The sequence below is a fragment of the Halictus rubicundus genome, chromosome 1 (assembly GCF_050948215.1).
Source record: "Halictus rubicundus isolate RS-2024b chromosome 1, iyHalRubi1_principal, whole genome shotgun sequence".
Lineage (NCBI taxonomy): Eukaryota > Metazoa > Arthropoda > Insecta > Hymenoptera > Halictidae > Halictus > Halictus rubicundus.
Window position 1 is genome coordinate 26,368,469 of NC_135149.1, and position 20,759 is coordinate 26,389,227.

The 20,759-nt window shown below is 38.3% G+C and overlaps 3 protein-coding genes across 20 annotated transcripts in view; 1 reads left to right on the forward strand and 2 right to left on the reverse strand.

Moving 5' to 3' along the window:
• Positions 1–689: 689 nt before the first annotated feature.
• On the forward strand, positions 690–2,101 carry Rps18 (ribosomal protein S18). The gene is made up of 4 exons (XM_076796088.1): positions 690–774; positions 1,191–1,376; positions 1,484–1,585; positions 1,893–2,101. Exons 1-4 carry the CDS (start codon positions 772–774, stop codon positions 2,058–2,060), a joined length of 459 nt encoding a protein of 152 aa, XP_076652203.1. The 5' UTR covers positions 690–771; the 3' UTR covers positions 2,061–2,101.
• Positions 2,102–2,175: 74 nt separating this feature from the next.
• Positions 2,176–8,596, reverse strand: Endob (SH3 domain containing GRB2 like, endophilin-B). 7 transcript variants are annotated; one of them, XM_076796031.1, is made up of 9 exons: positions 8,099–8,596; positions 7,325–7,466; positions 7,087–7,215; positions 6,623–6,785; positions 6,493–6,556; positions 6,370–6,405; positions 5,713–5,903; positions 4,075–4,213; positions 2,176–2,709 (listed from the first exon to the last, which is right to left on the reverse strand). In XM_076796031.1, exons 1-9 carry the CDS (start codon positions 8,159–8,161, stop codon positions 2,596–2,598), a joined length of 1,041 nt encoding a protein of 346 aa, XP_076652146.1. In that variant the 5' UTR covers positions 8,162–8,596; the 3' UTR covers positions 2,176–2,595. The 7 variants fall into 7 exon arrangements, with proteins under 7 accessions (XP_076652146.1, XP_076652155.1, XP_076652189.1 ...); XM_076796060.1 differs by lacking the exon at positions 2,176–2,709 and adding an exon at positions 5,615–5,638 and having other exon boundaries at positions 4,089–4,213; positions 8,099–8,591; XM_076796066.1 differs by lacking the exons at positions 2,176–2,709; positions 4,075–4,213 and adding exons at positions 5,111–5,235; positions 5,615–5,638 and having other exon boundaries at positions 8,099–8,591.
• A 612-nt stretch (positions 8,597–9,208) lies between these two features.
• The window catches only part of LOC143358945 (thyrotroph embryonic factor), a 209,737-nt gene continuing 198,186 nt past the window's right edge, over positions 9,209–20,759 (reverse strand). For all 12 annotated transcript variants that reach the window (XM_076796554.1, XM_076796547.1, XM_076796573.1 and 9 more), the window contains one exon: positions 9,209–19,595. In XM_076796554.1, the coding sequence (XP_076652669.1) occupies positions 19,509–19,595 (87 nt within the window). In that variant the 3' untranslated portion in view covers positions 9,209–19,508. The remainder of the gene's footprint in view (positions 19,596–20,759) is intronic.

The window sequence follows — 20,759 nt, forward strand, 5'->3', positions numbered from 1 at the left end:
ATCTAACAAAATCGATGAAAGTACAATCTTGTGCCAAATTCAAGAAATTATAATTAATTCTCCATTAAAATTTTAATAGATATGAATATGTTAAACAATTGCATTAAATATTAAAATATTATTAGTGCTTAGATTTCGCCCCCGTTATAACACCAGAGGCGCCACCTACTCATGAATCCTTGAAACCACTGAGACTACAACATTTCATTACCATACGATAATCAAAATGTATTAATAATTTCTTACAATATTCACACATAAAGATTAAGGACTGTATTATACAATATTCTCCAAATTAGTAGCAACAATATAAAATTCTTTGGATAATCCTCCCGCTTGTTTCAGCGGGAAAATTAGCAAACATTTAATTAGATATTGCAGCATATAAGAAGACGTGCAATATTTACTAATACCACACTAATTAAAGATCATAAATTAACTGTTAAGTAACGTCAATTTGTATCATCATCTATTACAGAAAAAATAAAACCTACCTTTAGAAATAACCTGAGCGACAGTCAATCGTCACAAAATTTGTTCTGCTGGGACATTCAAAGTTGCACAAGTTGTGAATTGTAAAACGAAATCATTAATGACCCATTCAAGTGGTTGATGCGGCGATCAATAATTAATTTAAAACAGAGTAAATGAATTCACACTTTTCTTTATGGATCGAAAATCTCGGTTTCAAAAAGTAACTGTTGCTGCCCTCTCTAGGTGAATAATTCCGGTTCCGGTTAGGTCTCTTTTAGTGCCTGACAGATTGGCAAGATGGTGAGTTTTACACAGTGCTTATTAAAATCTCTATTTTACAATTGAATCTTCAATAAAATTTAGAAAATCTTGATTAGAAATCGTAGTGTACTTCCTTGTGTAATCGAATTTGAAAATATTTTTTACTTTTCTACGAAAAATGGTACATTTGAGACATCGTTAACCTACCGTTCGATAACTCTATTCTTTTATCATATTTCCTAAGTGTATTATAATATTAAAGCTTCATTATGGAAATATTGTACCGTTTTCTTTGAGATTTGGATTCCTATTAATAACAAGTTTCGATAAAATTAGAAAAATTTTGTAGTCATAGGTGTGCTTATAGGTTAACTCATGTGTTAGTCTCGACGTTAACAAACACGATTTTTATGGTAATTGTCGTGATCATTGAACATTTTAATTGTTTGTTTCAGTCGCTCGTAATTCCAGAGAAGTTCCAACACATTCTTCGTGTCATGGGCACGAACATTGACGGTAATAGAAAAGTTATGTTCGCTATGACAGCGATTAAGGGTGTCGGTCGTCGTTATGCCAACATTGTGTTGAAAAAGGCTGACATCGACTTGGACAAACGTGCTGGAGAATGCTCCGAAGAGGAAGTAAGAATAACTTAGAAATTATTTTGTTAAATATAGTTCCAATCTCTTACTTTGTTTATATCTCAATGAATTATAGTGCACGTGTCTAACAAAAATGTTCGTTTTAGGTTGAAAAAATTGTCACCATTATGGGCAATCCTAGGCAGTACAAAATCCCAGACTGGTTCTTGAATAGACAAAAGGATATTGTTGACGGCAAATATTCACAAGTGAGTATCGCAGTAACATTGTAAAATAATATAGTATCAAAGCATTATTCATGTTCAGTCTACGCGTAAAGTACAGCACGCCTTCACGACTAATCATATGAATTTTTATATCGATTAGATGGTAGTCGTGCAAGAGGAACAGCACATCAGGTTGCTTGTTAACATTATTAGGTTAATTGACATCCTGGCAATTATATAATAGTGTGCAACATTTAGTTTTTTCACTTTCATCATACACAAATATGGAATATCTCAATGAAATATATTTCTGTAGCATTTAGAAAAATAACATCTTATTGAATTTTAGCTTACCAGCTCCTACCTAGACTCCAAACTTCGTGAAGATCTGGAACGTATGAAGAAGATTCGTGCGCACAGAGGTCTGCGTCACTATTGGGGTCTCCGTGTGCGTGGTCAGCACACAAAGACTACAGGTCGTCGTGGACGTACTGTGGGTGTATCCAAAAAGAAGTAATTTTATATTTCTTTATTTAACAATAAATTCATAAAACAAAATACTTTGATAATTTATTTATTAAATGAACAATCATTCTTTAAAACGAGATATTAATTTTATTTATATTATGGAAGATTTCAACATACAACAAATATAGGTACAAGTTTTCTTTTAGCAGCATTTAATTGATACTTATGCCTACCGAAATCTCTTAATTTGTTTATAATTTTTGCAAAATTGACCGTGTTCGTTTATTGATATGCAATTAATGTGCTAATAGTTTATCTTTTGTACAACAGTCTATATAAGATTTATACATATATATTGATACTTCGAGAAAGAGAAATACATTATTTATAGAAGAGAGTAAGTTTTTCTTTTCGTAAATTTACATTTAAAGAACACTGAGAACTCCTCCAACTTATTGCACAATATGAAACACGATTTTTAAACATATGTATTGACAGTGCATAAGGCAGTTTCATTTCATATTAAAAGGTAAAATGAAACTTTCAAAATACATTGGAATGTGTACTAGTATGTAGTCAAATATTCATTGACAAACGATTAACATTTCTAAATATGCTTTTGGAATTTTTCCTCGTTGATTTCCTCTCACGCCCATCACGTAGTCTTCGTCGCCGGGTATTTCAACGACAATAATTACCTAAAAGATAGAGTTAGATCTCATGACATTCGATACATTGTTATTGGATGATATGCGTTTGGAAAAAGCTCGAGCTAAAACACCGGGAAAGCTGGAAAGATATTTGAGGACGTAAAAAACAAATAAAATACATTTGACGAAAAGAAATTGATATATTTATTTAATACATGCAGTGTTCGAGTAAATGTACATATGCATTCGTTTGTATGTAACTTACTGTATGCATATGCATAACAATAATTCTTAATACCAAACAAATATACAGACGAACCAGAACAAACTTGTGTGTGATACAACATCAAGAACAAAATTTAAACGAAAAAAAAGGTAGAAAAGCCAATATACAGACACAAAACTTAAAATTAAAATATGTATATCATGCACGATTTCTCAAAGAAATATAATGCCGATCTTATAAAAAAAAATGCAAACTCCGTAAATATATAAGAGACTTAAGTTAATCCTACATGAGTATTATGATAATCCCAGCGCATTTATATCTCTGTTTTACTTTACAATAATTTGCAACGACTTGTAATATGCGTACATCTATAGAAATTTATTTACATTACTGGCTTTTTAACATTCTACTCCTATCTTACATTCTTGAAAAACAGCGTACAAAAGTCACGATCTAAAACTCATCTCTCGAGTATAATAACAGTATTCTATCAAAATTAAGAACGAATCAAAAACATTGCACTGAATTTTATGCAGCCATAAAATGGATAACTATTTTAATTACGTATACTAAGAAATGCACCAACTGTTAATATCGAATAATTTCCTCTAAACAGAATTCATTATAACAAGTACTAATTAAATAACGTAAATTTTACGTAAGATTAAGTTAGTCGAATTTGTTAGGTTGATGCATATGAAATAACGGTGCAGTCTGACATTTGTGTATTTCTTCGCACACAGGCCAGACATGTTTAACACTAGGTTTACTTGTAAAGATGCATCCAGGAAGAATTACTCAACAAGTTTCTTTCTTTGAGTATATATTTAAACAAAAATGGCTAAAAATTTGGATAGACACATTCTCGTTACTTTTACAAAGTAATGTAAAATAGTCACTTTTAGTGCTTCCGCAAACCCAGTGTTAAAGTAAATGCAAAAAATATTTCGATTTTCTAAATAATTTTTTTCCGCAATAAGGTACTCATAAACGATGGAGCTGATGGGAAAAAAGATATTTCATATGCATATATGTAATATAAAATAAATTCCTTGAATAAAAGTGGTCAAATCTTACGATGAATGTAGTTTTTAAACTAAACTTACTTTCTGCAACAAGTCATGCCATTTGTTCAGCTATGCTCTGAGCATGCTTCTGTTTATCTAAATCACAAATTTTGTTACCTCATCTTGATCGACGCTTAATTCGCTAGAATCCCTCGCTTCATAATCAAATAGTACCCTTGCACGTTCTTGACCATTTTCCGCTGATACATTGGAAGTTGGTGGGGTAGTGGTGGGGTGATAAGGGCCCCCAGATAAGCTGGGTAGGATAAATTACAATTTGGATAAGTCTGATGAACATGTTATTAAAATTCAAACAACTTTTCGTAATAACTTTATCAATATCGTTCGATGTTTTAAGTTCAGTTCGCGAATCTTCAAATGTAGAATACGAGCAAGATTTTTTTTTGCAGAATTTAGTCAGAAAAGGAATTTGCAAAGAATTCACGCGAGAATGCTCGTTTTTAATGCAATTTTCTGTGTATGATATACATGCTGGGTAAAACTGAAATAAAAAATGTTATTAACAGAAATGTGAAAGCGTAAGCGGTCTGGCAAGTAGGGTGACACAAGTAATATAAACAAGACATTGATAAGATAAACTGGAGAAGTTTGAAATGAATACGAGTCTGAGGAATACACAGAGTTAATGTTGACGATGATCGTACATTACTTTTATAGGAACATAGACCATTTAATTCTACAACAGTGTATCAATACCAACGGAACGTGATATCATGCATTAGAATTAAACATCGATTAACTACACAACAAATTTGTTGATACTGAATGAGAAGTAGAAGTATCAAAGCTGTGGTCTTAGTCACGTTATTTATAGTCACGAATGTATGCTATATTGAAGTCAGAAGTTACATCTTGCTTGTAAAATAATAGTTTTTAAGCATTTCGCAAATACGATTTTATTAACTGTCCTCCGATAATTACAAGTTTGATAGCGACTTAATAGACTAAGTATTGTTCAACATGTCTATAGAAATGTTGCAATAGTTAACAAGTATCTATACAACTGAGGAAATTGCTTTTGCCCTATGCTTCCCATGGTTAATCCTTTTTACGGATACAACTAATTATTGCCATTCGTCTCTGGTCAACGCTCTGTAAAACTAAACTTTGGAGACGTCGGTATCAAAGGTAGCGGTAACATAGTTAGAATCAGCAAGTGGTAGATGTACAGGTGAATTTTGGGATTGTGTGGGTGAGGGGGTTAGCTCGATCACATCTTCGCTGTTGACTCTCAGCAAAGGACTCGGCTGACGCGCCCTGCAATCCCAATCATGCAAGCAAAGATAGAGAATAGAAAGAGTATGTCAGAGGTATAAATAAAAAATAACAAGCACCGTACAATAGCAGAAACAAGGACGAACATAAATACTATTTTCACCGTGACCGTCGACAATTACGGTACTCACAACGAATCAATATATAACTATAGCTTTTTCTAACAAAACAAAGATTAAAAAATAAATGCTACATATACCACTTTGCAGAAATAAGCAGAGGTCTATAGAAAGTAATAGTTGTAACTATCTACAGATCATGATGATCTTTGCGAATGAGTAATGGTTCTATTAAGCTTCCACTAAATACTTTCGTATGCCGTAGAAGACATAACAACCAATTACTATAAAGCATTACTCACTCGGATCACCAGAGAGTGGGATAGCTGTACAAGGATAGTGCAGGATAATTAAAGATTTTAAAGAAATTGGATAGTAAGGAATGAAACTGTTGTCTTACCCGGCTAATTCACGCTGCAGGTCTTGCATCGTTGCGTGACACTGAGCGTAATGACGGGCTTGTGCTTCGACGAATTCGTGCAAGCAACGCAGGTGTCCAGCCTGAGAGCTTGAAACTCCTTCCAACAGCAGCTTCACTATTTCCGCTTGACGATCAAAGTCTGACTGTGCTACCCTTAACTCCCTCTCTGCCTAAGTAGAGCAATATACAGTTTTATTCCTTATTGTTATAGAACTGTTCAACTGTTGTTGGACTCGTAACTTTCAATGGGCATTCTATAAATTCTTTTCTCTCGCGTGTAATTTCCGAGAAAATCAATTTTAAAATTTAGGGTATGGAACTTTTCTATAATAAATGTTCAAATACTTGAATGAATTAGAAAAGAAAATGTAAGTTTATATACACATATGCAAATCAACGATAGATACCTATAAAAGAAAATACACACAAAAGATATACCAATGATCAACTTAAATATGAGATACAGAAGAATCATGATGAATCAAGCAATGAATGAAACAAACTTAAAGATTTACTTCATTGAGTGCAGTCGTTATACCCTTAAATAATTTAATTTGGACTCTATGTAAGATTTAAGAAGCAAAACATAATTAACGACATTTTTTGAGCCGACAAACCCATCAGCTTCATCAATACCTGATCGAGTAACACTTCAGGTGATACGCCGGACTCCTATCAGATGCAGCAATGTACGGGACAAAACACGTGGTAAACGTATATAGCACACAATTGAATAAAATAATAAATAATAGAACTTACACTTTGCTGGCCCAGCATGCTCCTTGCTTTTCTCACCCTGTTCTTACATGCATCTAGATCCAATCTAAAAGTAATTGATATTTTCATTAAAACTGCGCGTCTACATTTCGAGAGAAATACTAATTTGTACCGTTTATTTTCCAATATTGCCATTTCTTTATTAACGGTTTTCATTTCCCCTTCCAAAAACTTTCTTAAGGGTTGAATGTAACAATTAGCTGATGTACCGATAAAGTCTCTCTCAATTTGTCCTAATTTCTGTTCGCACAGGCCAACTTTTATCAGTGCAGCTCCTAAAATGAAAACATTGAAAAATTGAAATATAATTACTAAAGAACCCGATGATCGGGATGGGTCGGGTTCTCGAATATATCGATATTTCTGAAAACATTCGAGAATCCTGAAAATTCTCGGGAGTCCCGACATATGCGGGAATCCTGAAATTTTCGAGAACTCAAATAAAATTCTCGACTCGTCCCAACCCGTCGTTTTTGGGTTCTTGAACACCTCCAACAATTACAATAAAAATTTCGAATTTTCATCTGAGAACAGGTCAATATTGGTTGAAGTAGGTCACAGAGAGAATGTATATACCGTAAGGAACTCCTGAGCCAAAGTCATTTCCAGCTTCTATCATGTCCATACCCACATATTCGAGATTACTCAACCTGTTAGGCTTCTTTTTGTCGATCTTCTCATAGAAGAAATCTTCAATCCTATTGCCTATAATAGAATCCACAAGAAAGAACACACATCAAGATGTATTACAAAAAAATGATTGCAATGCAAACACATTGATTCAAAATCTATTACAAAGAAATGATTCCAATACCTGGATTTGGAGTAAGTACTGACTCCATGTTCTTCAGAATTTTTTCTGTCCATGTTCTAGTAGCATTTGCCCTTTCGGCAAGATGCTCTATATGTGCATCCAATTCTGTTTTCTCTGATTTTCCTAATGTTTCCTCAGTTAACTGTGAAAGAATGTAGACCAGCTCATGATTCATATAATTTTAAACAAGGACACAATTTGTTTCCCTAAGTGGATTCATTTTTTGAATTGAATTAACACCTCTAGAATACCTAGAAGCGTTTAAGTATGGGTTCGCAAGTAGGGAAGAGGATCAGCCTTAGTCATTCTAAGTTATTTAATATGTTCTGAGTCATCGAACGATGAATTATTTAGCTCACAATCAGTGACTATACCCCGGCGAGCCTACATAAAGTAGACAACGTTTAATCTTAAGAGATACTACCAGAAAGTGGTAGAATGATAAATGATACAGTACGGAGGACAGATAGTTGTATAAATTAAATACATTTGCTAACCTCAGCCTACAGTAATTAACTTTAAACTATAGACAGAGAGTACAGTAAAAAGTTCACACATTACAAATAACAAATAAGTCGGACAATACGGTACTCGAATTCGTGAATGCAAAATAGAGAAAATTTGAGCAATTCGTCGGAATTGTATTTTAAATTTTTTCCCCGTTGAAAAAGAGTACAAAATGTCAGAAATGACAGCGTTCGATCACAATTGACCAAAGAGAGCTCGTTCTAGTCAACGGAAACTTGTTAAATTATTATAGCGAACTTTGCTCACCTGTACAACCCTACTAAGCGTAGCACCAGCATCTTTCACTAATTTCTTCAGGTTGAAATCCATTTTCCACGGCTGTTTCGGTGCGAATCCTCTACAATCACCCCTGCTACTCTTTATTTTCTATCGACCGCTAACTCTAACTGTCTCCGAGACGAGGCGCTCCGTTACAATTTGCGCACATAAATTGGTTTGCAAGTTCATTTGAAACGATAAATCATTGCAAATTCCACAGAACTCGATAGCTCTGTGCTTTATCAACGAATAACGAATCTTCAATTGCCGTCCCATTGATTGTTACAACGATTGAAGGCCTTTCGTGTCTCGACCTTGCAGTCAAACGAATAAATTATACTCCTATGGAAATCCAATTGCGCTCCGTTGTCAGCTTATGCGTTGTAATGTTCTTCGTAAATACGAGATTATAAAAATAGCTTCTCTCTGTCTTTTAATTGTTATTTCATTCTTTAATGACAACTGTGATCGAAGACTGTGCGGGGACCATTTTACAGTCGGCAAATTCGTTATCGGCAATTCTCGAATTTAAGATTTCCCGTTAGCACGAATCGGGTATAGTGCATTCTTTATTCATACTGTTAGCACAGACGAGGTATAGGAGGAGACCAATCACCACATGGGGTTTCGTCACGAAACTTTCGTGTCTCACGATCTGAAATACCGACATCGTTAACAACAATTAGATTTTTTACGCCCTCTACGCTGACGAACGATAAATGTTGCAACTAGATCCACTAGAAGCTGTACCTCGTCTGAGGTTAACTAATTTATTTGAGAATATTCCCCAGAAAGAATGAAAGGATATCGACTGTCGGTAAATTTGGCTACAAACTTGAGCATTTTGCCGCTACTTTCGAAATCGACCACCTGGCGGCGCTGCCATCACCATTTATGGAAATTTATTTGAATTCAAATCGAAAGAGAAGCGTTTTTAGTATTTCCGATTCTTTGATGGAACAGAACGATTTAAAATTACTTGCTCCGTCTTATGCCACAAATAAAAATTCTCAATTATTTCCCTGCAGAAAGAGAAAGAAAGCTGGAGCCTTCATAAAGGAGGGGGAAGATCGAGCAATTCAGACACAACAATAATAATTCAATGAAAACAATAACAAATACATATATTTCTCGAAATGTGATACACTTTGACGTTGGTGGTCGTATTGTTTCTTTTTTTTTTTATCTCTTTTTAATTCTCGCGTGTTCGGTTCATTCGTTTCAAATGGATCGGATGGCGTGTTTATTTGCGGACGCGGCGACGCTATCTAAAACTTTTTTCCCTTCTGCGTTTTACTCGCTTTTTTTGCATGTTCCTCGGTATTCTCTCACCTTCATCGTTTAATTGGGTGTGTGTGTGTTTCTTTTTTTTTTTCTTTTGTTGTATCATTTTTCCGTTCTCGTCTCTACAAGTTCATCCCTTCGCTCACTTATTCGTCGTCGTTTAATTCTAATTGGAGCAAAAGCTTGTCGGTTACGTCTACCGGTGTTCTCTTCTAATTCGCTACGATTTTCCATTACGGTTTCATTATTATTTATCGTGTTTTTTTTTTGTGTTCGTTTTCTCTTCGGTAACCTCGTGTGTGTTCTCGCGCGCGCGCGTGCGTGCGTTATTTATTTTTATTTACTTATTTACTCATTCATTTATTCATTTACTTGTTACTTCTCTTTTTTCCCCCGTTCGCTCTCGTCGCTGACCATGCTCTATTGCGCTTCCGGTTACGTCGCGGTTCATTATTAATAATCGTTCATCCTTGACAACTGGTAGGGGGGAGGGGGTTGGGGGGTGGGGGCTGCGGACATCCAAGACCGGCCACTTAGAAAGCTAAGACGTAGTTTTTTCTTTTAATTAATAGCAACTTGTACTAGAAGGTACTTATACAAATATCGATCTCCGAGAAACGTTAACGGGCGTCTCTCTTTCTCCGCGATCGGTTTTCTATTTTGTTTTCTCCGCTCTTTCCTCCTCGTTTCTCGCTTTCCCGCAGTTCGGATTCACGACTCTCAACCACACCATCAAACGATCGAGAAAAACGCGCGTGGCGCCTGCCGAAACCACATAAACCGATCACACTTTCCTCTTGTTTTATTTCGATTTTTAGCTGCCGATCTTTCGAAATAGTTCTCTCGAGAAGCAAAATCTTTCCATCCCTTAAAACGGGCCAGCTTTCCGATAATTACAGCCAGAAATAAACTTCATTTTCAAATAGATCTCTAACGATCCAGCCGATTTTTAAGTAACTCCATTGAGAAGCCGGAAATTTCTATTCTTTAAATCTGACGAATTGTATAAAATCTTTTAGTTCATATCTAATGAACATTAAAATGAAAATGATTAAACAAATTGTGGGGCTCTCTTTGGTACAGTAATTGAAAATCCTATTAATACCGCCGTCGCTTCTCCAGGGAACTATTTAAAAAAATCGCTTCGAGGGTTTGCAGTGTTTGGCAAAGTCCACGTACGTCGATTTTCGTTTTTTGTTACAAATGTTTTCCTCCTATACGCGTTAGATACAAAAGATTCACTTTTTTCCTTGCTTGCTGGTGTTGTTCCGGTCGCTGTCGCTTGTGTAGGGAAATTTTCGATCCGTTGCCATAACACGTTCGCTGTCAGGGTACCGAAATAGCATTATCGAGGGTGTCGACCGTGTTATAAATTATTTACATCAATCCATTACTTTCGTAGACAGGAAAACTCGTCGGGAAAAGTCCGATGCAAATAATATCGAGCACAGTGTGTTACCCTGTAACGATTGATTCTCTTTCCCTGGTATTCTCATTGTTATTTATATATAAACTATGAATTTTTCTGCAAACTCACTTTCATCAAGTTCCACGAATCCGTTGTCATTTTATTGCAATTTTATATTCCATTCTGCGTCTCGCGATTTGTGTTTTTGAAATGTGCAATTTTATTCGAATTTCGGCTAGGTCGTGCCAGAATATCCGTTCGATTAGACTGCGGACGATTATGCGATCGTGTCAGACGTGAAAATCGTTGTTAGGTAATAAGAGAATTTTATTTTGATAAATGGCGCAGCGAGTCATTGAAATAATGGCGAATACATGATTGATCAGCATACAAATGTCACTTCGTTTAATGGTAAATCGACTGCAGATTTTATACATTTATAACAAAAATAACTAGATCAACCAAAACACATAAACACATTTGAAGAATTCAAAAACACTGTTTCAGGCTGATTGAAATTGTTGAGAAAAGAAATAAATGTCTAGCTTCTGTGTCTTGAAAGTAATGCAATTTCTGTTTTGCATAAAAATTCGCAGTCTAACAACAGATAAAACTGAAATACTGAACCGGAAGTTCCAGAAATTCTGACTCGACCAAACGTTTTCTTTGCGACCCGATGAAAACATAGTTCTCGGAGTTTCCGTTTTCGTAAGGTGACTCGTAAACGTGAGTTTGCATGAATAACCGTCGCAAAGAAAGTTCATTGCATCGAATAAAATATAAAAAGTATGATACAGTTTTTAACAGTATGTAACAGCTGCCCAAGCAAATGGCGGCAGCGAACGTGTTGAACGCGCTCGAACAGACTCCGAAATTTTGCATATTCTCGGTTTTTTCGAATGAAGATTTTCGGTATCGCACGTGCCACACCGAGACGAAAATGGTACGTGTGTGTGTACATGTATGACTGCGTATGTGTGTATATATGTACGTGTGTCCCATGACAATAGAGTTTTCGAACGATGCCGCGAGATGCTTGTCGCATTTATGTTTTCGGTTTTTCGTTCAGGGATCTTCCTACGTGTTTCAGTTGAAAAAACTCGGTTTCCCATGGGAGAGGGAACGTTCTATACAATTTATTCAACTAGTTTGATTCTCGAGTTCGACGTCACAGTTCGTTGGAGAAAACGCGAAATCGCGGAAATAGAAATTGAACGGCAGCCGCATGGCGGCCATATTGCGAAAGTCAACGAAAATATTGACCGATAACCAGATAATTGAGTAATCATAATTTTCCAAATACTCCAAATATGTTTCTCGCGCACCGTTTATCTTTATCAATCCTCGGATAGCGGGATTTGCAGACTTTTCATCGAGCACGCCATCTTTCAACCCTTTGAGGACGAACGCCGCCATATTGGCGACATCAAGCTCATATATCTGGCTCTCAAAATCGCAAACAAGTGATTTAACTATTTATTGGGTGTGCAAATTAATTCATGGCCTTCTTGTTCGTCTATAAACAATCAAAACATATTCAAGTCTTGAGAATAATGCCCACCATTTTCTATACTGTAACGTCATTTTACAATTGATCAATTAACCCAGTAAAAAGTTTCGATATAAAACAAAGTAAAAAATGATTGTACAGGTAATATATAAGCAAAAGATTAGTATACAATTTTCTATCTTCTCAGTGTTAACATTTTGATAATGATCTAGTAAATATTCCTCGTCCGCAAAGGATTAACAGAAGATCGAATGAAAGGATCGATTTAGATAGTACCAGGTTCGAAAATACTCAGAATTATAAATAAATACTTCAACGTGCCAATCGTCGAAAATTCGAAAGTCCGCCATTCGAGGTAGAAGTTTATTGTGTTCAGCGAATTCGAAGAAGCAGAGTTATTCGTTATAAATTATATTCGAGGTATAAATAATAGAGTTCGCAGAACAACTCATTATTTACAATTCTTTTCGTTTGTACCTGGAAGACTGAATGTTTAAAGTACGCCGGAGCCTCGAAGTGCTCTACTCAGGAAACGTTTGTCGGAGTGTCAAACACGTTCAGACGGTCTGATTAAATAAAATTTAATTTTTTCAACACTGTACAGTAGGAAACCCCCTTGAATCCATCGTGACATCACTGTGTTGTCAATCCTTACTTCCGCATTTCGGAAACAATCGACGGACTGCGGACGCTGCGCGATTTCAGAGCGAAAATGAGAAAAGATAAATCCCTTATTAACACTTTAACCACTAGTTCAATAGTTTCTCAGCAATAATGGTCCTTTAAAAATCAAAAAGTATAATTTTAGAGCTTCTTCAGCAATTTTTCAATGGCGAACCTAACCTGGTTCCGTAAACCATTATAATGGGTGATTGTTAGATCTTGGATCTTCATGCAACGTAAAAATGTCCTTTTTGCTGACATTTTTTCTATCTTTCCATTATTTTAAATTTTACATATTGATTTTTGATAAAATTGAAGAAATTTTCAGCCCCGATTTAGGAACATTTTAAACATACATTTTCCATATTTGTGAAATATAAACCGACATTTATGTTAACACTAATCAGTAATCCTTTTTTTTTTCTTGATTCTGGTTTTTATGAAACAGTCTACAAAAATGGAAATATGCATAAAGATCTAAAAATCATTTCTTTTTTTATGTGATAGTTATACGTAAAAGAAATTTTCAAGGTTCCTTTAGACACAGTATAGCCATTGAAAAGTCAGTTAATAGCTGGATAAAATGTTAATTAACCCTCGGATGACGGGACTTGGGTCCATTTTGACCCAGGGTTGCAAACGCTGAATTTAATCTCGAATTTTCTAGCAGCCATTTTAAATTATCAGCTATTTACATCAGGTTTTATAAATGAACGTTGATCTCAAGTAAGCAGATCAAAAAATATACAAAATAAATTTTATAATGATTCAAATGATCTAGGCTGCCATAAAATCGCGAAAATGGTCCAAAACAATTTTCTCGCAAAAACAAAAACCGAATTCGCGCGAACGTTCGCAGTCCGCCAATCGGATACGTCCGAACGAATTCTCAAGGTCGCTCAAGGTCGTTTTCGGAACTCGAAATCCTGTTGTGTCGCGACGCACGAGATTCGCCCGCGCACACTATCAACTAGAAAAAAATTTCACATTATACAACATGCATAAAATCTTGGCAAAAAAAAAAGAACATATATGTATACGATAACAACGCGTAAAACAATTGTGTCCAATAACGTCGACATGATTCGATAACACGGATTTAGTGTCCCACTAAAGAGAGAGAAAAGAGAGGGGAAAAGATGGAAGAACGGTGTCTAATTACGAAAAAAAAAAAAAAAAAAAATAGAGGACAGGGAAACGTAATCCATCCGATATCATCAAAGGCGAGGATCGTAGAACGATCTAACAAGATACGGAGGGGGACAAATCGTCGGGCTCGTCGCGAGTACAAAAAATCATTTGGACGAATACTAATCAATTAAAAAAGAGAAAATGGAAAAAGAAAGAAAAGAAACAATAAATGACAGAAGAGAATAGAGAGAAGAAAGAGGTGAAAGAAATTGTTCGCAGCGAATCTGTCATTGACAAGGCCTCCTACAAAAATTAATTTCTTCGTCTGTATCTACAAATATACATATATATGCATGTGGTACACATACATAGTTAACGTATTCTATCGTACGATATAATAGTATAAGCTCTTCATGGTTTCCGTGGAGTCAATGGTCAAGCAACCGATCAGACCGATAAAAACATCCAATGTACTTTTTCAAAAAAAAAAAAAAGAAAAAAAAAACAATCGATAACAAGCGTACATATATTTATATGTATATGTATATATATACTATGTATATAAAAATAAACGAATGAAAAGGAGAGAGAGAGAGAGAGAAAGGCTTCTTCTACGTACAACCGGGAAAAAACGTACTCTCAGTGTGTCGGTTTTTCATTTACGTCGCAAAAAGTGCTAAAAAACATATATATGTATATGTATTAATTATACTCGATTATTGTCACTGAGCGTTGCAACGAGCAGAATCGCTTATCTAACGCATCAACAGTATGTAAAATATTAGTCGCGTGTATTCACAGTGGCTCACAGGTTTCTCTCAAGGCTGCCATTGTACAGGCGGATTCAAAAACGATGGTCGAATCCGCGTTTTTTCGTTTTTCTTCTCGCCTTCTTCGGGAGGGGGAGAAAAATCGAACCGGGGAACAACTGGCTGCGTGTCGCAGTTTTGTTTTCCCAAAACGAACAATGCAGGAGAGAGGACGAAGATTATGTACAAATTTACTCGGATCAACGCGTTCGAATCTCTTTTATGCAAATCTGTGAGTTACTGTAGATTCTTGAAAGGCGTGTGGATGGGCTATGCTCGCCATTTTCATATCAATTTCTCGCGGTCGGGTGCACTGCGGCTCAATTTTGCAAATTACATTTTCCTTAGCCAGAGGAAATAGTCACGGTTGACAAAAGAATTAATTTAATAAATACAACCAGCAGCGCCGTCTCAGGACGCCATTTTTAGTCCAAAAGGCACTGGAATGAGCTAGAGACGAAAGACTTGAGACTTTTTCTGAGTCGAGAAAATAACTTTTCATCGATAAAGGGTATTTTAGTTCTTAAATGATAAAATTGTTGACCACAGATCAAGGTTTTGGGTCATTGTAAAACTGGTGCCATTTTTGTTACTATTCAGAAGTGGTAGCAATGAGTTTCAATAAACATGTCTTTGTAAAATTCGATTACAACACTTGTACTGCCAAGAAGGAAGTAACAGCGATACTTTTGATCATTGGGGGTGGTTTAACTCTTGGATAGGCATGTCGGGGTCTATCTTGACCCAGGGGATCACAATTGCGTTACTTCAATCACGTAACAATCATTATAACTCTACTCATGTAAGTTTAATTTGATTTCATATCTTGTGGAGGTTTCTACATTTCTAAGAAAACTGACGGATCTGATATTTTATGTATCAAATTTTGCAATTGCAATGAAAATTAACACTCATACATGACCACAGTGGTAGTTAATTTTGACTAATGGTTAAATAATCATTACTATAAATTTGAATAGGATTGTGATGGTCCACTTAGGAGTTAAATAATTGCCAGAAGCTATAGATGGGCTTAAACTAAAGGATCAGCTATCCAAGAGCCAAAGGAGCTGTTCCTCGGTGAAGATTTAATGTCAGTGACATGATTTATGGTTTTGGCCAGCATTGTGCACCCGACAATCGCGGGACAAGAGGAAGCAGCTACGGATAGAGAATAGAATTCGCTGATATCTGAGAGTAGTCCTCTCTTGGTGCGCAGTTTCTGCGATTGGTAACCATAACGACGATGTTGGCCGCAAATGGGGGCACGAATGCTTCAAGAGGAGTGGCCGAGGAAGGAAAAGATAGAACAGTGGTTGTGAGAACAGCGTCCCTCTTCCGCAAACAACGAAATTTCGTGCGGTTCTCCCGCGGTTTCCGCTCGTAAACGCCGCGGAACTGCCGAGAGAACCGAGAAACAGAACGGTCAGGGTTTAGGGGAGTGGAAATTAGATTAGTACGATTCCTTTAGAAAATATTTACAAGGGGCGAATGATTCGTACGTATGTTCAGAGCTCGGTGTGTCCGTTGTTCGACAAACCATCGACCATCGAAGCGCGACAGATTAGGGGAAACGGAAAAAAAAGTGAGAGAGAAAGGGAGAGACAGAGAAACGATGTCCAAAAAGAGACCCGTCGCGACGCTTTCCCCGCACTCGAGCGATTTGACTTCGAGCGGATTTTCGTTCTCAACGGCGCGAGACAACCGGGGCGCCGAAAGTCAACGTAAAAAGAAGAGATAGTAAAATTGTTAAATGTATGGAAAGAAAAAAAAAAAAGAAAAAGAAGCACTTGATCTACATTATGATAAAAACAACTAGAATCACTTGTGTACCATCACCACGTGGGATACGCTACAGTAATTAACGTTTCTTAGAGAACTAGGACCTAGTCCGTGCGCAGAAAAGCGTCGTTCTCCCAAGTATCCTTCGTTCGTTATTTCACTTTTCGATTGACCGCCGATTCGGACGCTCCGCCCTCCACCGTCCGCTTCCGGTACCGTTTCTACGCCATTTTGTCCGCTCGAAACGTTCCGCGAATTTCGATGTTATCGACGGAAATCGAATAGAACGCTAACATTATGTACAGAAAGTAATTTTGCGCACCTTATTCAACCTGTCATCCATCCACCATTTTCTTCTTATCGTTTTATAGCATTTCTATTGGTACAGAATATAGCTGGACATAAAAGTCTACGTACGCCTCTCGAATTTTCACATTTTTGAAAAAGGAAGGTAACGATTTTGTACATTTTGTGGTCACTGATTAACTTTCCAGTTTAAAATTAACCCGCATACACTCCTCAGAAACAGTTATACTGAATATTCTGTAATCTTCATTCTGGATGAATACAATAATCTGTAATCTCATATTCTGGACAAATACAATAAAATTATGCAATAGTCACAAAATAATAGGTTATACAGTATTCGAAATGGGTTAACTGTCATTTGAGAAATGTACGACGATGAAACAGATTCTGGAAAATGATGACATGCTTCTACACTGCACCCAAAAGGGGTACATTAAAATTCTGACATGTATTCTTGCAATCCTCATCATTGTAGAAATAAAACATTTCATTCATTTTAATATGTCCGTTGAATTTCAACCAATAAATCAATTGATGGCCCCAGAATGATCAAATTTCTTGTTTCTAACTGCCAGATATATTTGAAAGGCAGCTGCAGACATTTCTGATTGATTGAACTGTGAAATTAAACAATTCTCACGTTCATTACATTTTTCTTGTATTCTTTGGATTTGTTTAAAATCGTCACCTGGTTAACGGGTTCGAATAAGGTACTTTGAATTTTAAATATTTGAACAAAGTGGAACAACGTTACGGAACCTAACCTTCTCACGAACCTGGAGCCAAATGACTCCACTTAGGCCAAAGGATCACAGTACGCTAAGTTACCGCATCCGATTTGCCGCAGCCCCAGAGTACAAAGCTCGGAGATCTGTCTCGGATTTTGAAGATCTCTCTTCAGACTACCTCGAAGATCCCAAAAAAGATCGCCCAAAGTAGTCATTTCTATGATGACGCGATAGATACCCTCTATGGAGACAGTTCCAGAGATCCTCTGTATTAGGTCATGCTAAGATTCTGTGTACAGGGGATCTCAGAGTTCAAGAGGATCGCCTAAAGTCCCTAGGCGATCCAAGAGGTCATCCATAGAGGATCGTATTAAAAATTCTTTGAGCAAATTGAGAGACTCTTGTGGCCCATAGGGAACATTTTGTACAGTTGATTTAAAGGAGACAAGCTATCCTCTGACATCGCCAGGACAGTAAATCCTAAAAACTTGATGTACAGAGTTATTCCAGAGATTAGGTGGTCAAGGGTTTTTCACGTAGTCGACTGGGCCCTGTATCAGAGATCATCTCGACAGATCCAGCGAGGAGTCTCTCTCGCTCCGAAGAAGAACCGTGATCCTGTGATCCTTGGCGAAGAAGAGAGCCGGGCGCAGACGGAGGAGGGTCGCGAAAGCAACGAGGAAACGTTAGACCAAGAGTCTATCCACGATCAGATGTGAGGCCGCATTGTACAAGAAAGAAACAGAAGCTCGAGAGCGCCTGCCCGTGCTTATGTTCGCACGGTTCTCGCTTATTACTCTAATCAGCTCCAGCCCGTTTCGGCGTGTGCGTGCCATGGTCAGATACGATTGTGGCAATCGTACCCGCTGTGTCTTTCATCGTGTAGCGTCCACTCGCCTCGCTACGGTCTCGCGGCGGCGATGAGGGACCCCCTTAACGTCCTCCAGCGAGGATCCTCGTTTTTCGCGATGCTTCGTGGACATTGTACCGGCACGCACACCGGCGTTCGCGTCTGCGGCTGCTTGTCCGTACGTGTTTGCGTCTGTGTAACGCGTATTGTTACCGGCACGCGAGATCTTTCGACGATACAAGTTACATATTTTATAATATCCCTCGCGCATGATTACACGGGCGCACACACGTCCGCGCGGTTGCAGGTGTACAGGGGCAGCTGTACACGCGTGCTACAGACTCACACTTACAGACAGGGCATACACACGGCCGCGTATGTATGCGTGTATACATATAATCTAACTATACATATAACTATGTACACTTTTTTTGTTTTTCTCAGGGTATGGGGCGGGGAGGGGGAAAGGTGAGGAGAGATTTTTCTTCTCCTTGTTTTTCTTCTCGAAAGGATCACGGGGTCGGGGATGGTGTCGAAAGTGGGACGTTTTTGTCTCTGCTGTTTTGTGTCTGCGTGTCTGTGTAATAGGGGCTTCGCGTGTGAGTGTGTGTTTCGGTTTTGGTTCGCGTGTCTTTCTCATGTGTGTCTTCTATGTGAGAGAGATAGAGAGAATCGATGAATAGCAGAACTTCTCGAAGGATATCCTCGGGATCCTCTAGGACAGCGGGCTGTTCTGTTCAATTGTCGAGGATGGTCTCGTGATTCGGCGCGCTCCTTCCTTCCCTTGTTTAGTTTGCTTCCGGACTGGCGATACCTAAGTGCTGCGACTATAAGTGTGGGAGGTGGAGCCGGCGCAACAAACGCTCGTGTCCCGCCGCGTCTCGGCGACAGGACGAGCCGTTGTCTCGCTTGCCCGCCAAGCTGTTAGACCTCCGTGTACTTGCTCAGCTCGTCGCGCAGGAGCATGTTCTCGTTCTTTAACCGGTCCAGTTCCTGCCGCAGGCCCATGTTCTGCGGAAAAGAGAGTTCAATCGTTAGTCACGCCTGAATTTTTCTGTGGACTCGTTTATTGGAATTGTGCTGCGGGCCATTCACCCTAATCGCTCTAGGGGGTCCTTGGACTTTGGGACGCTGGGATTTTAGGGCGTTGGAACTTTGGGATTTTGAGAATTTGGGGCTTTGGGACTTTGAGGCTTTGGGACTTTGAGGCTTTGAAGTTTTGGGGACTTTAAACATTGGGACATTGGGGGTTTGTGTCTTTGAGGCTTTGGAGCTTTGGGATTTGGGGCTTTGGGACTTTGGAACGGTAGGGCTTTGGGGGTTTGGGACTTTGGGGCTTTGGGATTTCGGGGGTTTGGGACTTTGGAGCTTTGGAGCTTCGGAACTCGGGGATTTGGGGCTTTCGGACTTGGGGCTTTAGGACTTTGGGGCTTTGGGACTTTGAGGCTTTGGGACTTGGGGCTTTGAGATTTCGGGGGTTTGGGACTTTGGGGCTTTGCAGCTTCGGAACTTGTGGATTTGGGGCTTTGGGACTTTGAGGCTTTGGGACTTGGGGCTTTCAGATTTCGGGGGTTTGGGACTTTGGAGCTTTGGAGCTTCGGAACTCGGGGATTTGGGGCTTTCGGACTTGGGGCTTTGGGACTTTGGGGGTTTGGAACTTTGAGGCTTTGGGACACGGGGCTTTGGGACTTGGGGCTTTGAGATTTCGGGGGTTTGGGACTTTGGGGCTTTGGAGCTTCGGAACTTGTGGAGTTGGGGCTTTCGGACTTGGGGCTTTGGGACTTTGAGGCTTTGGGACTTGGGGCTTTGAGATTTCGGGGGTTTGGGACTTTGGGGCTTTGGAGCTTCGGAACTTGTGGATTTGGGGCTTTGGGACTTTGGGGGTTTGGGACTTTGAGGATTTGGAGCTTTGGGACTTGGGGCTTTGGGATTTCGGGGGTTTGGAACTTTGAGGTTTTGGAGCTTTGGGATTTGGGGCTTTCGGACTTGTGGGCTTTGTGACTTTGGGATTTTGAGGCTTTGGAGCTTTGGAACTTGGGGTTTTGGAACTTTGAGGCTTTGTTACTTTGATGCTTTGGGGCTATGGGGATTTTAAACGTTGGGACTTTGGAGTTTTGGGGCTTTGAGACTTTGGAACGTTGGAACTTTGGAGTTTTGGGGCTTTGGGACTATGGA